The 14,053-nt window shown below is 44.2% G+C and overlaps 1 protein-coding gene and 1 long non-coding RNA gene across 15 annotated transcripts in view; one reads left to right on the top strand and one right to left on the bottom strand.

Moving 5' to 3' along the window:
- The window catches only part of KCNIP4 (potassium voltage-gated channel interacting protein 4), a 408,026-nt gene that overhangs the window by 7,158 nt on the left and 386,815 nt on the right, over nucleotides 1–14,053 (bottom strand). For all 14 annotated transcript variants that reach the window (XM_081924620.1, XM_081924625.1, XM_081924621.1 and 11 more), the window contains one exon: nucleotides 3,524–3,594. In XM_081924620.1, coding sequence (XP_081780746.1) covers nucleotides 3,524–3,594 — 71 coding nt within the window. The remainder of the gene's footprint in view (nucleotides 1–3,523; nucleotides 3,595–14,053) is intronic.
- LOC309377460 lies at nucleotides 804–3,530 on the top strand. Its single transcript, XR_014171595.1, has 2 exons — nucleotides 804–2,338; nucleotides 3,330–3,530. It is a non-coding gene; the product is annotated as an uncharacterized lncRNA (long non-coding RNA).

The raw sequence follows: 14,053 nt of genomic DNA, 5'->3' as shown, positions 1-14,053 counted from the left end.
CTAAGTATAGAATAAAAGAACTGTAGAGTTGGAAGGGACCATGATGGTCATCTAGTCCAACCCCCTGCCATGCTGGTATCTTTTTTCACAACTTGAACTCGTGACCCTGGGATTAAGCGTCTAATGCTCTACTGATTGATCTATCCCCGTCCCAGCAAGAAAAAGCACAAATAACAAAAGCAACTAAGGCTGAGCATGCAGGACTGGCCTATTGAACATACAGTGAATATTTTATTACAAAGAATTCCTGATAACAAGATTATAGAAGAAGAAGAAGAAGAGTTTGGATTTGATACCCACTTTATCACTACCCTAAGGAGTCTCAAAGCGGCTAACATTCTCCTTTCCCTTCCTCCCCCACAACAAACACTCTGTGAGGTGAGTGGGGCTGAGAGACTTCAAAGAAGTGTGACTGGCCCAAGGTCACCCAGCAGCTGCATGTGGAGGAGCGGAGATGCGAACCCGGTTCACCAGATTACGAGTCCACCACTCAGTGGCTCACACTATACCACACTGGCTCTCTCTTTTTTAAAATGACGAAAGTAACATGTATTTAAGTCCGTTGCATGATTATCGTTTTTGACATAACATTCCCCCTCCCCGAAAAATATACTTTAAATGATACATTCAAACAAGACAAGATACTAGCTTATTCACAACTAGTAAAAAGTTTTAAAAGCTCTCTAAAGGTGCAAGGGGATTCAACCGATTATTAAATTATTTAAGAGCATTGTTTAAGGCCTCCCTAGACTGTGATTTCCAATGTAAAATATCAGTGAAGGGTAATTTACATGAAAATAGAAGTGTAAAAACAGCTGTGAGTCACCCTGGGATTATTTATACTGGAGGGTGGCCTAAAATAGAACAAACATTAAGTGGTACATCCAATTTTGTATGAGAAAGTAGTCTTCTGCACTTGTGCGTTAGCCTATGGGCAATAAACTCAATTAATTTAGTAATATAGAAGCTTCATCCCAAGAGGAATAAAAGTAATCTGAAAGTTACTGTGTATTTATTTCTGGTTGGCCACTGTGAGACTAGGATGAAATAGTAGACGAGCCTTTGGCCTGATGCAGCAAGGCTCCCCTTATCTTTTTATGTAAAGCAATAGCTATATCAAACAGAGCAAGGAAGGTGAGGTTGTATTTGCTGACCTCAATGTTGATCAATGAGTGATACTCTTGTGGGCTCTGCATATCGGGGGGAAAAACTCAGGAAAATGCAGACTCTTTGCCCGACCTCTAACCCAATCTAGCTAATTCATGGCACATCACGATTTTATCGGCTTAAAATCCCAAGGGAAGAGGCTCCATGAGGCTCTATAATCACCGGCAGCCCCATTAGCACTCGTTGGAATCAAGGATTAGAACCGTCCATCGGACTTACACACAGAGAGAACATTTGCTGAAGCTTAGTGCATGTTGACCTGTGCAAAATGAAAATAACTTTCTTAACATAGCGAGTAACAAAGACCAAGATTGTGAAGGCCTGGTGCATTCCTACATTTTATAAACATTATAATGCAGCAACATCCTATAGAAAGCCAACGAAAAAAATTACAGCTTTCTTGTGGCTGTTCTGTTGTGATGTGATAGGAAACAAAAAACCTGAATCTGGTCGCTAATAGGACTGCGTCTGAAAATAGCTCTGTTGGTAAACCTGTTTGCTTTCCTCCCTGCCTATTCAAACTCATACTCCTTTCAGAAATCTCCCATTCTTCATACAACGTTGTTCACAAGCACCAAAATACCGTTTGAGCTATAAGGGAGGCGAAAAGATGACCAAAAAACCCTACTCCGTCATATTTTGCTCCAGACAATAGAAAGGAAGGATCAGCAGACAGGCACACAAAAGATTTAAGGGGATCTGTTTTGAAGTGTTGGTGCCAAGAGCCTCTCTCTGGGCTCTGCTACTCTGAGATTAGGAAGAAAAGAGGAGATGTTCCGAAGCTGCAAATGAAGGCATCCACCATTCTGCTGGTCGGCAGCCCGAGCTTTCCCAAAGCCATTTTGACATGAGAGTTGACGGACAAGCATCCAAGGACAGGACTGGGAATTGCCTGTAATCAAACAAACCTAGCAATAGGTCCCCTATATTTCCGCCCCTGTCTGTTGAAAAGAATGTGTAAGGAACACTTCGACAGAGGAAAAGAGAACAGAGGTAAACAAACGGCGTCTCTTTCTTTTTTCAACAGGGTTAACGCATATTTCACTTGTGTCATCTGAGGAAACCAGACGGAGATTATTTATTCACCCCTAGCAACATAGCAGATTTATATCTGAGCCTAAGGACATTTACTTAGAGATGTACATGCTACTGATGTCAAAACAGCTTACATGTAAGGGACTGAGCTTTTGGGTCACAACCTTAAAGGCTTTATCCCACATATTGCTAGCAAATACTTTAGAATTCCAAGCCTGGTCACTTCTGGCACACATTACCCCTATTTTAAAAGAAAAACACTCATCCTCATGGCAAAAAAAAAAAAATCACTACTAACCTTATTTTAATCTCACATTTTGAATAACATATAGAAACAAGGAATGTATTGGAAGATGAAGGAAGTCGAAGATGAAGAACTGAGCCTGGCAAATTAAAAGATCTCCCTTTTCCACATCCTTTTCCTTCTTTCTCTTGTTTCATAGCAGAACTCATTTTAACCTTTTCATAATGATATCAATTCATCAGGGAACAGGGGAATGAAGGTAGAAGGGCTAGATAAATCAGAATTTGCCTAAGGTAATATTTTATTGGCTTTTACTATGCTATTAAAACATCTGTTAATCTTTGCATATTTAGTAAAATATTGATACAATTATGAGCTTTTACAGTAATTTCTGTTTCTTTCTTGGAGTAGGTAAAGGTACCCCTGCCCGTACGGGCCAGTCTTGACAGACTCTGGGGTTGTGCGCCCATCTCACTTAAGAGGCCAGGGGCCAGCGCTGTCCGGAGACACTTCCGGGTCACGTGGCCAGCGTGACGAAGCTGCTCTGGCAAGCCAGCACCAGCGCAGCACACGGAAACGCCATTTACCTTCCGACTATAAAGCGGTACCTATTTACTTGCACTTAGGGGTAGATTTACTATCCTACTTGCACTTAGGGGTGCCTTCGAACTGCTAGGTGGGCAGGAGCTGGGACCGAAAGACAGGAGCTCACCCCACCGCAGGGATTCGAACCGCCGACCATGCGATTGGCAAGCCCTAGGCACTGAGGTTTTACCCACAGCGCCACCTGCGTCCCTTTTCTTGGAGTAAGTCCAGATTGCAAGTATAGATACAACACATTCCATTTAAGAACTTTCTGATCTATCTTTTTTATAAATTTCAGCTTCTTTGTTGTAAATGAAACTTTGAAAAGTCATGATACTTCAGAAAACTGAAGTGCAGCCCTGTTGAACTCTGTGGGAGAGTTCTGAAAAATATGCTTAACCCTCTCACTGGAATCAAAGGCACTTTAAACTTTGGCTGGATCAGATCCTACTAGAGAAACCAGGTGACAAGAACAGAAATAAACAGCCTTACCTCAAAACTCACACTTCCGTTGTGATCTGTGTCAAATGCGTTGAACAGAAAATGTGCGTATGTTGTGGAATCTGCAACGTAAACAAGGTTGTTCCTCATTAATTGCATGAATAAAGAAGTTCAATTCAGCAGCCTTATAAAGAAGAACATTTCTCCCCCAACCAGTGGAATTCAGTGCCAGGCTTTAATACTTTAATTTACTGGGAACATTTAGGGAACTAGTCCATTTACCATACACCACTGCCCCCAACTAATTATTATTTTCCTCTGTTATGAGAATTAAAAGGTCTAAGATATAAAATGTCCATGGATGTACCAGGCAAACACATGCATGGATCTATAAACCACATGTCTGAAACAGTACAGGAAAACAGTCCTGAAACCATTTTGACTCTCCCAAATTGACCTCAAATGTTTCTCTGTAAGGAGGAAGGAAATGGAAAAACCTCCCCATTGTCTCTTTGCTCACAAATCCTGTCTTAAGGGTATATATTTGTGTATGAATAGGGACGCGGGTGGCGCTGTGGGTTAAACCACAGAGCCTAGGACTTGTCGATCAGAAGGTCGGCGGTTCGAATCCCCGCGACGGGGTGAGCTCCCATTGCTCGGTCCCTGCTCCTGCCAACCTAGCAGTTCAAAGGCACATCAAAGTGCAAGTAGATAAATAGGTACCACTCCGGCGGGAAGGTAAACGGCATTTCTGTGCGCTGCGCTGGTTCGCCAGAAGTGGCTTAATCATGCCACATGACCCGGAAGCTGTACGCCGGCTCCCTCGGCCAATAAAGCGAGATGAGCGCTGCAACCCCAGAGTCAGCCATGACTGGACCTAATGGTCAGGGGTCCCTTTACCTTTAACTTTAGGGTGCGCCTGTGACCTGGATTCAGGAACTGAGTATTTACCACCACAAAAGAATGGCCAGGATGCCCAGGTAAAAGCAGTCAGTGACCATTATCAGGTATCCTGGCAGACAGGTTTTCTGCTGTAGGTCGCCCCTTCTGTGATGTATGTATGATGTTTTGGGGGGTGGTCTTGAGCTACAGGCTGGGCAATTTCAAAAGTCTATATAAGGCCTTGTGCGCCATTGTTCTGGTCCTCCTCTGTCCTGAGTGTGAGGGGAGCACCCTGTTGCAGCAGATCAATAAAGATCAGGCTTACTAGCTGCTTTGCTTCTCAATATTCTCTGGTTGGCCTCTGTTATTTTCTCCTACCGATAAGAAAACCGACATAAGGACTCTATACGGGCCCTTGGGTACCTCATAAGGGAAAAGGAGCAGTTTTTCTTATAGCACCTCTTTCAATAAATATTAGCCAGAAGTCCTCAGAAAAACAGACCAAGTGGCATGAGATGTGCTTTGGCTATTATCCAGATACTACCCAGAAATTGTTTATGGATCTGTATTTCTGTTTCCACAAAACATACCCTAGAGATGCACAGATCAAGTCCAAGCACTGGAACATATGCAAAGTTTCATGAATACATTTAAGCACATGTGAATCTCTAGAATGGTTTGTGTGTCTATTGCTGCGGAGCTAATTTAAGTATCTCAAATTCTGCATTCTTAGAATTCTCAGAATATTTCATAATTCAGTTTGAAAAGGAAGAGGGTAATATTCAGCAATGTCCACCAAAGCCTTGCTTTTTGTTATGTTCAAGGTTAAAGTAAGGTGTGTATTCCAAGAACATCTGTTGATATTAACTTCCTTTTCTGTAACACATAGTAGCTATAGATAGCAATATTATCACATACTCTTATTCACATTTCTTTAAAGACATTTTTTAAATAACAGCTGTCAAAAGATCACTTTTGATTTTGATCACCATAATCATAATTAATAGATGCAGTCCAACCAAAATGTAGCACTTTATAGGGTGGAAGAAATGCTATAAATAAGTCAGAAATCGAATTGTTATAACAAAAGGAAAAAAAGACTACAGAAAATTGCAAACTTTTTTTTTTTTGCTCTCCACCGCCATCTGGTGTTGTATGTTTATAACGAATTCCAAACACTGTTTTTTCACTAATGTAGCTGAGTCCACAGTTAACATTCCCAATGAAATCAATGGATGCTGTCTAACAGTAATATTAATAATACTGTACTATGCTGTAAGAGTTTAAAATATTCAGAAATGCACTATATAGAAGATATTATAGATTATGTTATGGATAATATGCTATGACAGGAAAAAGTATTTCAGAGAAGAAAGGTTCACAAAGGCCCAAACGTCCCACATCTATAAACATTCAGAATTAAACTGAAACCCATCAATCAACAGTATATTTGAACACCATTGTTTTTAAACCTCATAAAAAACTACACCGGTGTTATCAGCAACCTTTTGTTTCGTTTTCATTTAAAGTTGGTTGATTATCATTTTTATAGGATGGTTGTTAGCTGCCTAGAATTTTCGAATGGAAATAAAGTATTTCCAATGAAACAATCTTATTTGAATAAAAGGATTTCAATCTTTATTTAGCATGCATATGTAGACTAGTACAGAGGTCCATTTCATTTTCTGAAGACATCTGAAGGCAGTGCTGTTTAGGGAAGTTTTTAATGTTTGAAGTTTTATTCTGTTTTTAATGCTCTGTTGGGAGCTGCCCAGAGCGGCTGGGGAAACCCAGTCAGATGGGCAGGGTAGAAATAAATTTATTTATTTTGTTGTAGTTGTTGTTGTTATTTCTACAATAGCTGGTGTACAGTATATAGCATAGCACCATGAGGAATTTTGTTACAGCAAATCATTGCCTCTTCTTCCTTCCTTCCTAATAGAACTATATAAGGACAGGAGTAAGAACAATCTGTAGCAGTCAAACCACCCAATTCCATGTTCTGCCTGTCTTGTGCTGGCCAGGATGGAGGGTGCGCAGGGTTGGCTGGAATGAAATTAAATATACCAGAACCAGGCCTGGTACAACACCCCACCTCATGCCCCGTCCTGGTGGTGTTTGGGGAGAATGGGAGGGCTGTGGATGCCATGGGTTCAAACTTTCCTCCAATCCATCTGTGTCCCCTTTGCCATTTCCAATGGCAAAGCGAGAACAGTGGAAGGCAAATGGCGGAGGTCCTTTTCAACATGGCTGGGAGGGACCAGAGAGAGGGAGATTTGCAAAATCCCACAGTACCCGGAATATCCTCCTGGGAGCCATAGGATTGCTGTCCTTTAATGGTGATCCGGATTTGTAGGATCCTGAATTAATTAGAATTTTATTCCCTATATAATTAACCAGTTTGAACACTTCTTTTCTTTCTTCATTTCTTGCATTTTCCTATTTATTGGTATGTGGTAATTTGAAAAATAAATAGGAAAACAAGCAATGTGTGCTTTCATCGTGTCATTTGTCAGATCCCAGCCACTGAACAGAATCAAAGGTTTTAAACCGCACTCTGCAAAAATCAATAAAGAAGAATACCAGATTTACAGGACTTTACCTTTAATACATTTCAGTTAATTCCAGTGGTTTCACAGCCTTCATTTAGTAAAATATCCAAGGCAGTGAAGACAATTGTGATTAAACATAAGCCAAAGGTTGTAGTGCTTAAGCTTTTAATTAGAGCTACTTAATGTGATTTCTCTCCCACTAAGTCTGGAATATAAATCAGGACAGAGAGGGGGAGTGTTTCAGGTTTTTCTTTTTTAAAAAAATAAATAAGGTTTCTGGTTTTGCACCCAGTAATGATAACTATTATGATATATTAGCATTCTGACAGGTGGCAGCAGGAAGCAATAGAGTGCTAACGCCTTAAGAGACTCAGACCATGCAATATCAGGGCTTCAATAGCTTCGTTCTCAGTGCAACATTGGCAGATTCACAGCAACTACACATCAGGTCTAATCAGACGTCGGAGGGTAGACTTATTACTTTGGTGGCTGAGAAGGTGGGGCAGGAGTGGTACCTTAAATGTTCACCTTGGTTCAGGTGGTGGGGTGGAATGGTTAAAGTGGTTAAAGCCTATAAGAAAACAAATTAAATTTGGAAAGCCGGAGCATCACGGTCTTACTCAACTGACCTTAGCAGAATGGAAAACCTACACCAGAAACCAACAAGCCTGTTTTAACCAGATTTCTTATTTTTCTTTTTGTAATGTCCACTTTTGAACACACACACACACACACACACACACACTGCTGTAGGTGTTTTGAACAATGGGAGGCACCTACTTTTTAACATCCAGATAAAACAGAAAATTAATCCGGAACTGTTGTTGTTGACAATTAAAGCTGACTTCCATTAGCTCCACAAAATTCTGCCCGTCTTGCTAGGAATCTGTCTTATACCAAGTTAGGCTATTGGCTCATCTAGCTAGTATTTATTGCATTTACCGGTATATCCTACTTTTTTCCTTCTAAGGAGATCAAGGTGGCGCACATGGTCCCCCCTCCCCATTTAACCCCCACAACAACCCTGTGAAGCGGGTTAGGCTGAGAGGTACTGACTGGTTCAAGGTCAACCAGTGAGCTTCATGTCAAGTGGGGATTTGAACCCTGCTCTCCCAGGATCATGTCTGACAGACACTCTAACCACTGCACCACACTGGCCCTCCATGGGATTCTTCTCTGGGATTTCAGACAGGGGACATTCCCAGAGTCCCTTGGAGATGCTCAGCAGTGGGCAAAAGATTCCTGCATTGCAGAGGGTTGGACTAGATGTCCATTGTGGTTCCTTCCAACTCTTAAGATTCTCTGACCATTGGGACACACGAGACACAAATCCACCTGCCTGCAAAGCAGATGCTGGGCCACCAAGCTGTTGTTCTCCCCTTTGTGCTTTTTTCCCCCAACATGAGAAAGTGAATGAATGGCATCTTCAGGTGGAAAGATCCTATGAAGAACATCTTAAGAGCATGAGATTGTGCGCAACTCCTATTCAGTTCAAAGGACTTGCCCAAGAGATATCCCCACTGGATTGCTCTTAAAGAACGACGAGTGAAAACACAATTATACCCTGGCCATTGTAACTGATAAAATATACAAAGGGGGGAAACGTTGAAGACAGAGAAGCTGTAATAAATGCTAGAAGAAAATATTGAGTAACGAGAGGGAAAAGAAGACTAAGTGGGTGATTGCATATGACCCACACTATACTCAAATGTATAAGATCTGGAAATTACCAGTGACAAATGCCCAGTTTTGTTGAGCGGGAGAAAGCAGCAGGCCTAGCAAAACAAAGGAAAACCCATAGAGATAATTGGGGAATCACAAATCCACACCAGCTTTAGGGTCTGACTCACAGTTACACTGCTGCCGACATTTCCTTCTGCGCACACAAATGTAAGATACGGTAGGAGGGGAATAATCGTTAACATACAGGAACATATAGAGCTTATAAAGAATTATCTACTGTGTTGCCAGTTCTCATGAACTCACAGCAATTTTGCAGGAGGGTGGGCCCTCTTAAATCTCCAACTTTTATGTTAACAATTAAAGACTCTTTATCAGTTAGAACACTTGGAACAGGCAAGCTTAAACTCTTCAGTGAGGGCTTTATTTTAGATTTTGGAGATTAGGGTGGCAAAGAGATTTCAGTAGAGGGAGCACGGCAAGGTTCTAAGGCCAACTCTTGAATGGATTCAAATTAAATCGCAAGAACAGCAAAGGAAAGAGCACTTGTAGTTAATTTCTTTTTCTATGGTTCATTATATGTGTGGCAATGTCAGGAATATAATTAAGATATTCACACGCAAACATATAACAGACTCTAGATAGCCCTGATGGCTACCCATTTAACAGAGAACCAAAGTCTGCAATGAGAGTTGGAGGAAAGTTAATGGGCCTTTCTTATAGACACTTCGGGGATAATAATATTTTGACTTTTTGGATATTGTTTGAATAAAAGATGGAGCCTCGCTGTTCCATGCTATGGCCTTGTAGAGTGAATACAGTCGTACCTTGGATCCTGAATGTCTTGCGAGTCGAACATTTTGGCTCCCGAACGCCGCAAACCCAGAAGTGAGTGTTCTGGTTTGCGAACATTCTTTAGAACCCGGGTGTCTGACGGGGCTTCAGTGGCTTCCGATTGGCTGCAGGAGCTTCCTGCAGCCAATCGGAAGCCACGCTTGGTTTCCAAACATTTTGGAAGTCGAACGGACTTGCAGAACAGGTTACGTTTGACTTCCGAGGAACGACTGTATTCCAAAGTTGTAGCTAAGAAGCCCCTCTGATAAAGTGTTTTTCGCTTGGACATACAGTGCTCTGAAGATCTGCCTGCTTACTTGCTTTAATATTAAGATGCTGGGAATTTAACAGAGAAGAGAAATGAATGAATGATGGATATCTACATATCTTGTTGACTTTTAATTTAACCTTACTTTTAACTTTTTTTAAAGTTATTCAGGGGCTGTTCCTGAATAAGTTGGGCCCAACTCATAGTCATGGACATGCCTTAGACCTGGTATTCACCTCTAGTGACGTGGATGATCTGACACTAAGTAAAAGTGAAACCAAAGAATTGCCATGGTCAGATCACTTCCTGGTGCAACTGGACTTCTCCGCGACTCTTCCCCTCTGCAGGGAGGTGGGACCAATTCGGATGGTCTGCCCCCGCCACTTAATGGATCCAAATGGTTTCCAGAGAGTGGTAGGGGATGCTTTATCCCATGTTGATGGCCTTTCAGCTGATTCCCTGGTGGCCCGCTGGAATGCGGAGTTAACCAGGGCTATTGACTGTCTGGCTCCGAAGCGCCCTCTCCGATTGCATGGAGCCCGGACAGCCCCGTGGTTTTCATCGGAGCTGAGGGCGATGAAACAATCGCTGAGACGGCTAGAGCGTTGGTGGCAGAAAACTCACTCCGAATCTGACCGGACACAGGTTAGAGCTCAACGTCGAGCCTACCAAGTGGCGATAGCGACGGCGAAGAAGACTTTCTTCACCGCCTCTATTGCATCTGCAGAAAATAGTAGCAGGAGACTCTTTCAGGTGGTCCGCAATTTAACGGAACCACCTTTACCACCGGGGCCTTGTAAAGACCCCAAGATCTCCTGCAACGATTTTGCAAAGTTTTTTGCAGATAAAATCACTCATATTCGGAAGGAGCTAGACACCACCGTGGGAGCAGGGCTGGGGCGGGAGAGTGCTAGAGCCCTGTCTGGTCAAGTTGCATGGAATCAGTTTCAATCCGTTACCCCCAAGGATGTGGACAGGCTGCTTGGACGCGTGAAACCAACCATCTGTCTCCTTGATCCTTGCCCATCCTGGCTAATAAAAGCAAGCAGGGAAGGGCTGGGCGATGGACTCTGCGGGGTGGTGAATGCTTCCCTCTGTGAGGGAACATTCCCAGATCCGCTGAAAGAGGCGGTCGTTAAACCGCTTCTTAAAAAACCATCTTTAGACCCGGCCAGTATGGCCAACTATCGCCCAGTCTCAAATCTTCCATGCTTGGGCAAGGTGATTGAGCGTGTGGTTGCTGAACAACTCCAGGCACGCCTGGAGGATGCGGACCATTTGGATCCCTTCCAATCGGGGTTCAGGCCTCATCATGGGACTGAAACTGCCTTGGTCGCGCTGGTTGATGATCTCCGGCGAGCTAGGGACAAAGGTGAGAGTTGTTTCCTAGTTCTGCTGGATCTCTCAGCGGCCTTTGATACAATCGACATAACATCCTTCTGGACCGTCTAGAGGGGTTGGAGCTGGGGGCACTGTTATACAGTGGTTTCGCTCCTTCCTCCTGGGCCGTGTTCAGAAAGTGGTGGTGGGGGATGAGTGTTCAGACCCTTGGGCCCTCACTTGTGGGGTACCTCAGGGTTCCGTCCTCTCCCCCATGCTTTTTAACATCTATATGAAGCCGCTGGGAGAGATCATCAGGGGGTTTGGACTGGGTGTCCATCAATATGCAGATGATACCCAGCTCTACCTCTCTTTCAAATCAGAACCAGTGAAGGCGGTGAAGGTCCTGTGTGAGTGCCTGGAGGCGGTTGGAGGATGGATGGCGGCTAATGGATTGAAGCTGAATCCTGACAAGACAGAAGTACAGTTTTTGGGGGACAGGGGGCGGGCTAGTGTGGAGGACTCCCTGGTCCTGAATAGGGTAACTGTGCCCCTGAAGGACCAGGTGCGTAGCCTGGGAGTCATTTTGGACTCACAGCTGTCCATGGAGGCGCAGGTCAATTCTGTATCCAGGGCAGCTGTCTACCAACTCCACCTGGTACGCAGGCTGAGACCCTACCTGCCCGTGGACTGTCTCGCCAGAGTGGTCCAGGCTCTAGTTATCTCCCGCTTGGACTACTGCAATGCGCTCTACGTGGGGCTACCTTTGAAGGTGACTTGGAAACTACAGCTAATCCAGAATGCAGCAGCTAGACTGGTGACTGGGGACGGCCGCCGAGACCACATAACACCGGTCTTGAAAGACCTACATTGGCTCCCAGTACGTTTCCGAGCACAATTCAAAGTGTTGGTGTTGACCTTTAAAGCCCTAAACGGCCTCGGCCCAGTATACCTGAAGGAGTGTCTCCACCCCCATCGTTCTGCCCGGACGCTGAGGTCCAGTGCCGAGGGCCTTCTGGCGGTTCCCTCATTGCGAGAAGCAAAGCTACAGGGAACCAGGCAGAGGGCCTTTTCGGTAGTGGCGCCCGCCCTGTGGAACGCCCTCCCATCAGATTTCAAAACGATAAACAACTACTTGACATTCAGAAGACATCTTAAGGCAGCCCTGTTCAGGGAAGTTTTTAATGTATGATATTTTAGTGTTTTCTGGTTTCTATGGAAGCCGCCCAGAGTGGCTGAGGAAACCCAGCTAGATGGGCGGGGTACAAATAAATTATTATTATTATTATTATTATTATTATTATTATTATTATTAATCCATTCTACTTTATTACTATCCAAGAAACCATATCATTATAATATTTGTCCCTTGTCTAAGTCATGGATGGGGAACTGGATCTGGGTGGTGGGCCAAGTCATGATCTCCCCCACCCTGTGGTAATCGCATGGTAGAAGGTAAAGGTAAAGGACCCCTGGACGGTTAAGTCCAGTGAAAGGGGACTATGGGGTTGTGGCACTCATCTCGCTTTCAGGCCAAGGGAGCCGGTGTTTGTCCACAGACAGCTTTCCGGGTCATGTGGCCAGCAGGACTAAACCGCTTCTGGCACAACGGGACACTGTGACGGAAACCAGAGCGCACGGAAACACCGTTTACTTGTATTTGCGTGCTTTCGAACTGCTACGTTGGCAGGAGCTAGGACAGAGCAATGGGAGCTCACCCCGTCGTGGGGATTCAAACCACCAACCTTCTGATCGGCAAGCCCAAGAGGCTCAGTGGTTTAGACAACACCATGACATCAGGTGGGCTTTTTTGCCCTGTGCTTGCAGAGCCCATTTCAAAGCGCTCCACAAGATAGAAAGGGGCTTAGCAAGACCTGACAATATGCTTTGCACAAAGTCAAAGACCTGACTTTGAAGTGCTTTGCACAGGAGCTTTTCAAGCACCGCCAATCAGATGATTTAAGCAGAACTCCCTCCTGCTGCAGTTTCCCCAAAGCTCAGTACTGAGTTTTGCAAGACCCTACCCACTTGGGTTCCTTTGGGACCTCAAGGCTTTGTTAGTAAACAGGGCGACAGGGAATATATGAATTTACCGTATTTTTCGTCCCATAGGATGCTCCGTCCCATAGGACGCACCTAGTTTTTTGGAGGGGAAATAAAGGAAATTTCCCCCCCCTTTATTTCCCCCCCAAAACCAGGTCAGGGAAACCGAACCAGGTCGAGGAACAGCGGGATGCGGCGCTGCACCTCCTTGCTGTCCCCTGAGCTTCTGGGGCTGGCCGATGTCTGTCCCGCGGGCGGGGCGCTCTGCTATCTGCAGCGTAGGGTGCCCTGCGGGAAGTCCCAAGGCTCCCCACGCTGCGGATGTCTATCCGGCGTGTGGAGCGCTCTGCTTCAGGGCGCCCCTTGCGCCGGGCGGCAGGCTGCTATCCGCAGCATAGGGAGCCCTGTGGGACCTCCCGCAAGGCTGCCTAGGCTGTGGATGTGTTCCTGAAGCGCCGGGCGACGCTCTGGGGAGCAGGCTGCTATCCGCAGCTTAGACAGCCCTGCGGGACCTCCCGCAGGGCTGCCTAGGCTGCGGATGTGTTCCTGAAGCCTGGAGAGTGAGAGGGGTTGGTGCGCACTGACCTCTCTCGCTCTTCTTTTTTTTTTTTTTTTAATAAATATTTTATTAGGTTTTTAATAAACAAATTTCCACTTTCAAATACAAACTTCCATAGATCCAATGGACTCCCCCCATCTCCCGAGCACTGCATTCCCTGTGTAACCAAAACCTCAGCAATTTGTTAACTTATTTTATACATAACAATATATCTTCCATTTTATCGTGTTATCTGATGTAGACATTTCAGTACAATTGCATTAATTTTTAATTTCCACACAATAAAAATATTTCATTATCTCACTTCTGTCTTATAGTGTCTTATTTATCAATTCAGGAATTTGCCGATACTGAAGCTATACCTTCCTAGATAGGAGCATTTTTTAACATTCATACAACTTATAATACTTTTTCAAATAGTCCTTAAAATTTTCCCATACTTC

This window comes from Podarcis melisellensis (genome assembly GCF_964234715.1).
Source record: "Podarcis melisellensis genome assembly, chromosome: 9".
Taxonomy (NCBI): Eukaryota; Metazoa; Chordata; class Lepidosauria; order Squamata; family Lacertidae; genus Podarcis; species Podarcis melisellensis.
Note: the sequence above shows the minus strand (reverse complement) of the source record. Positions and strands in the feature narration are given on the sequence as shown.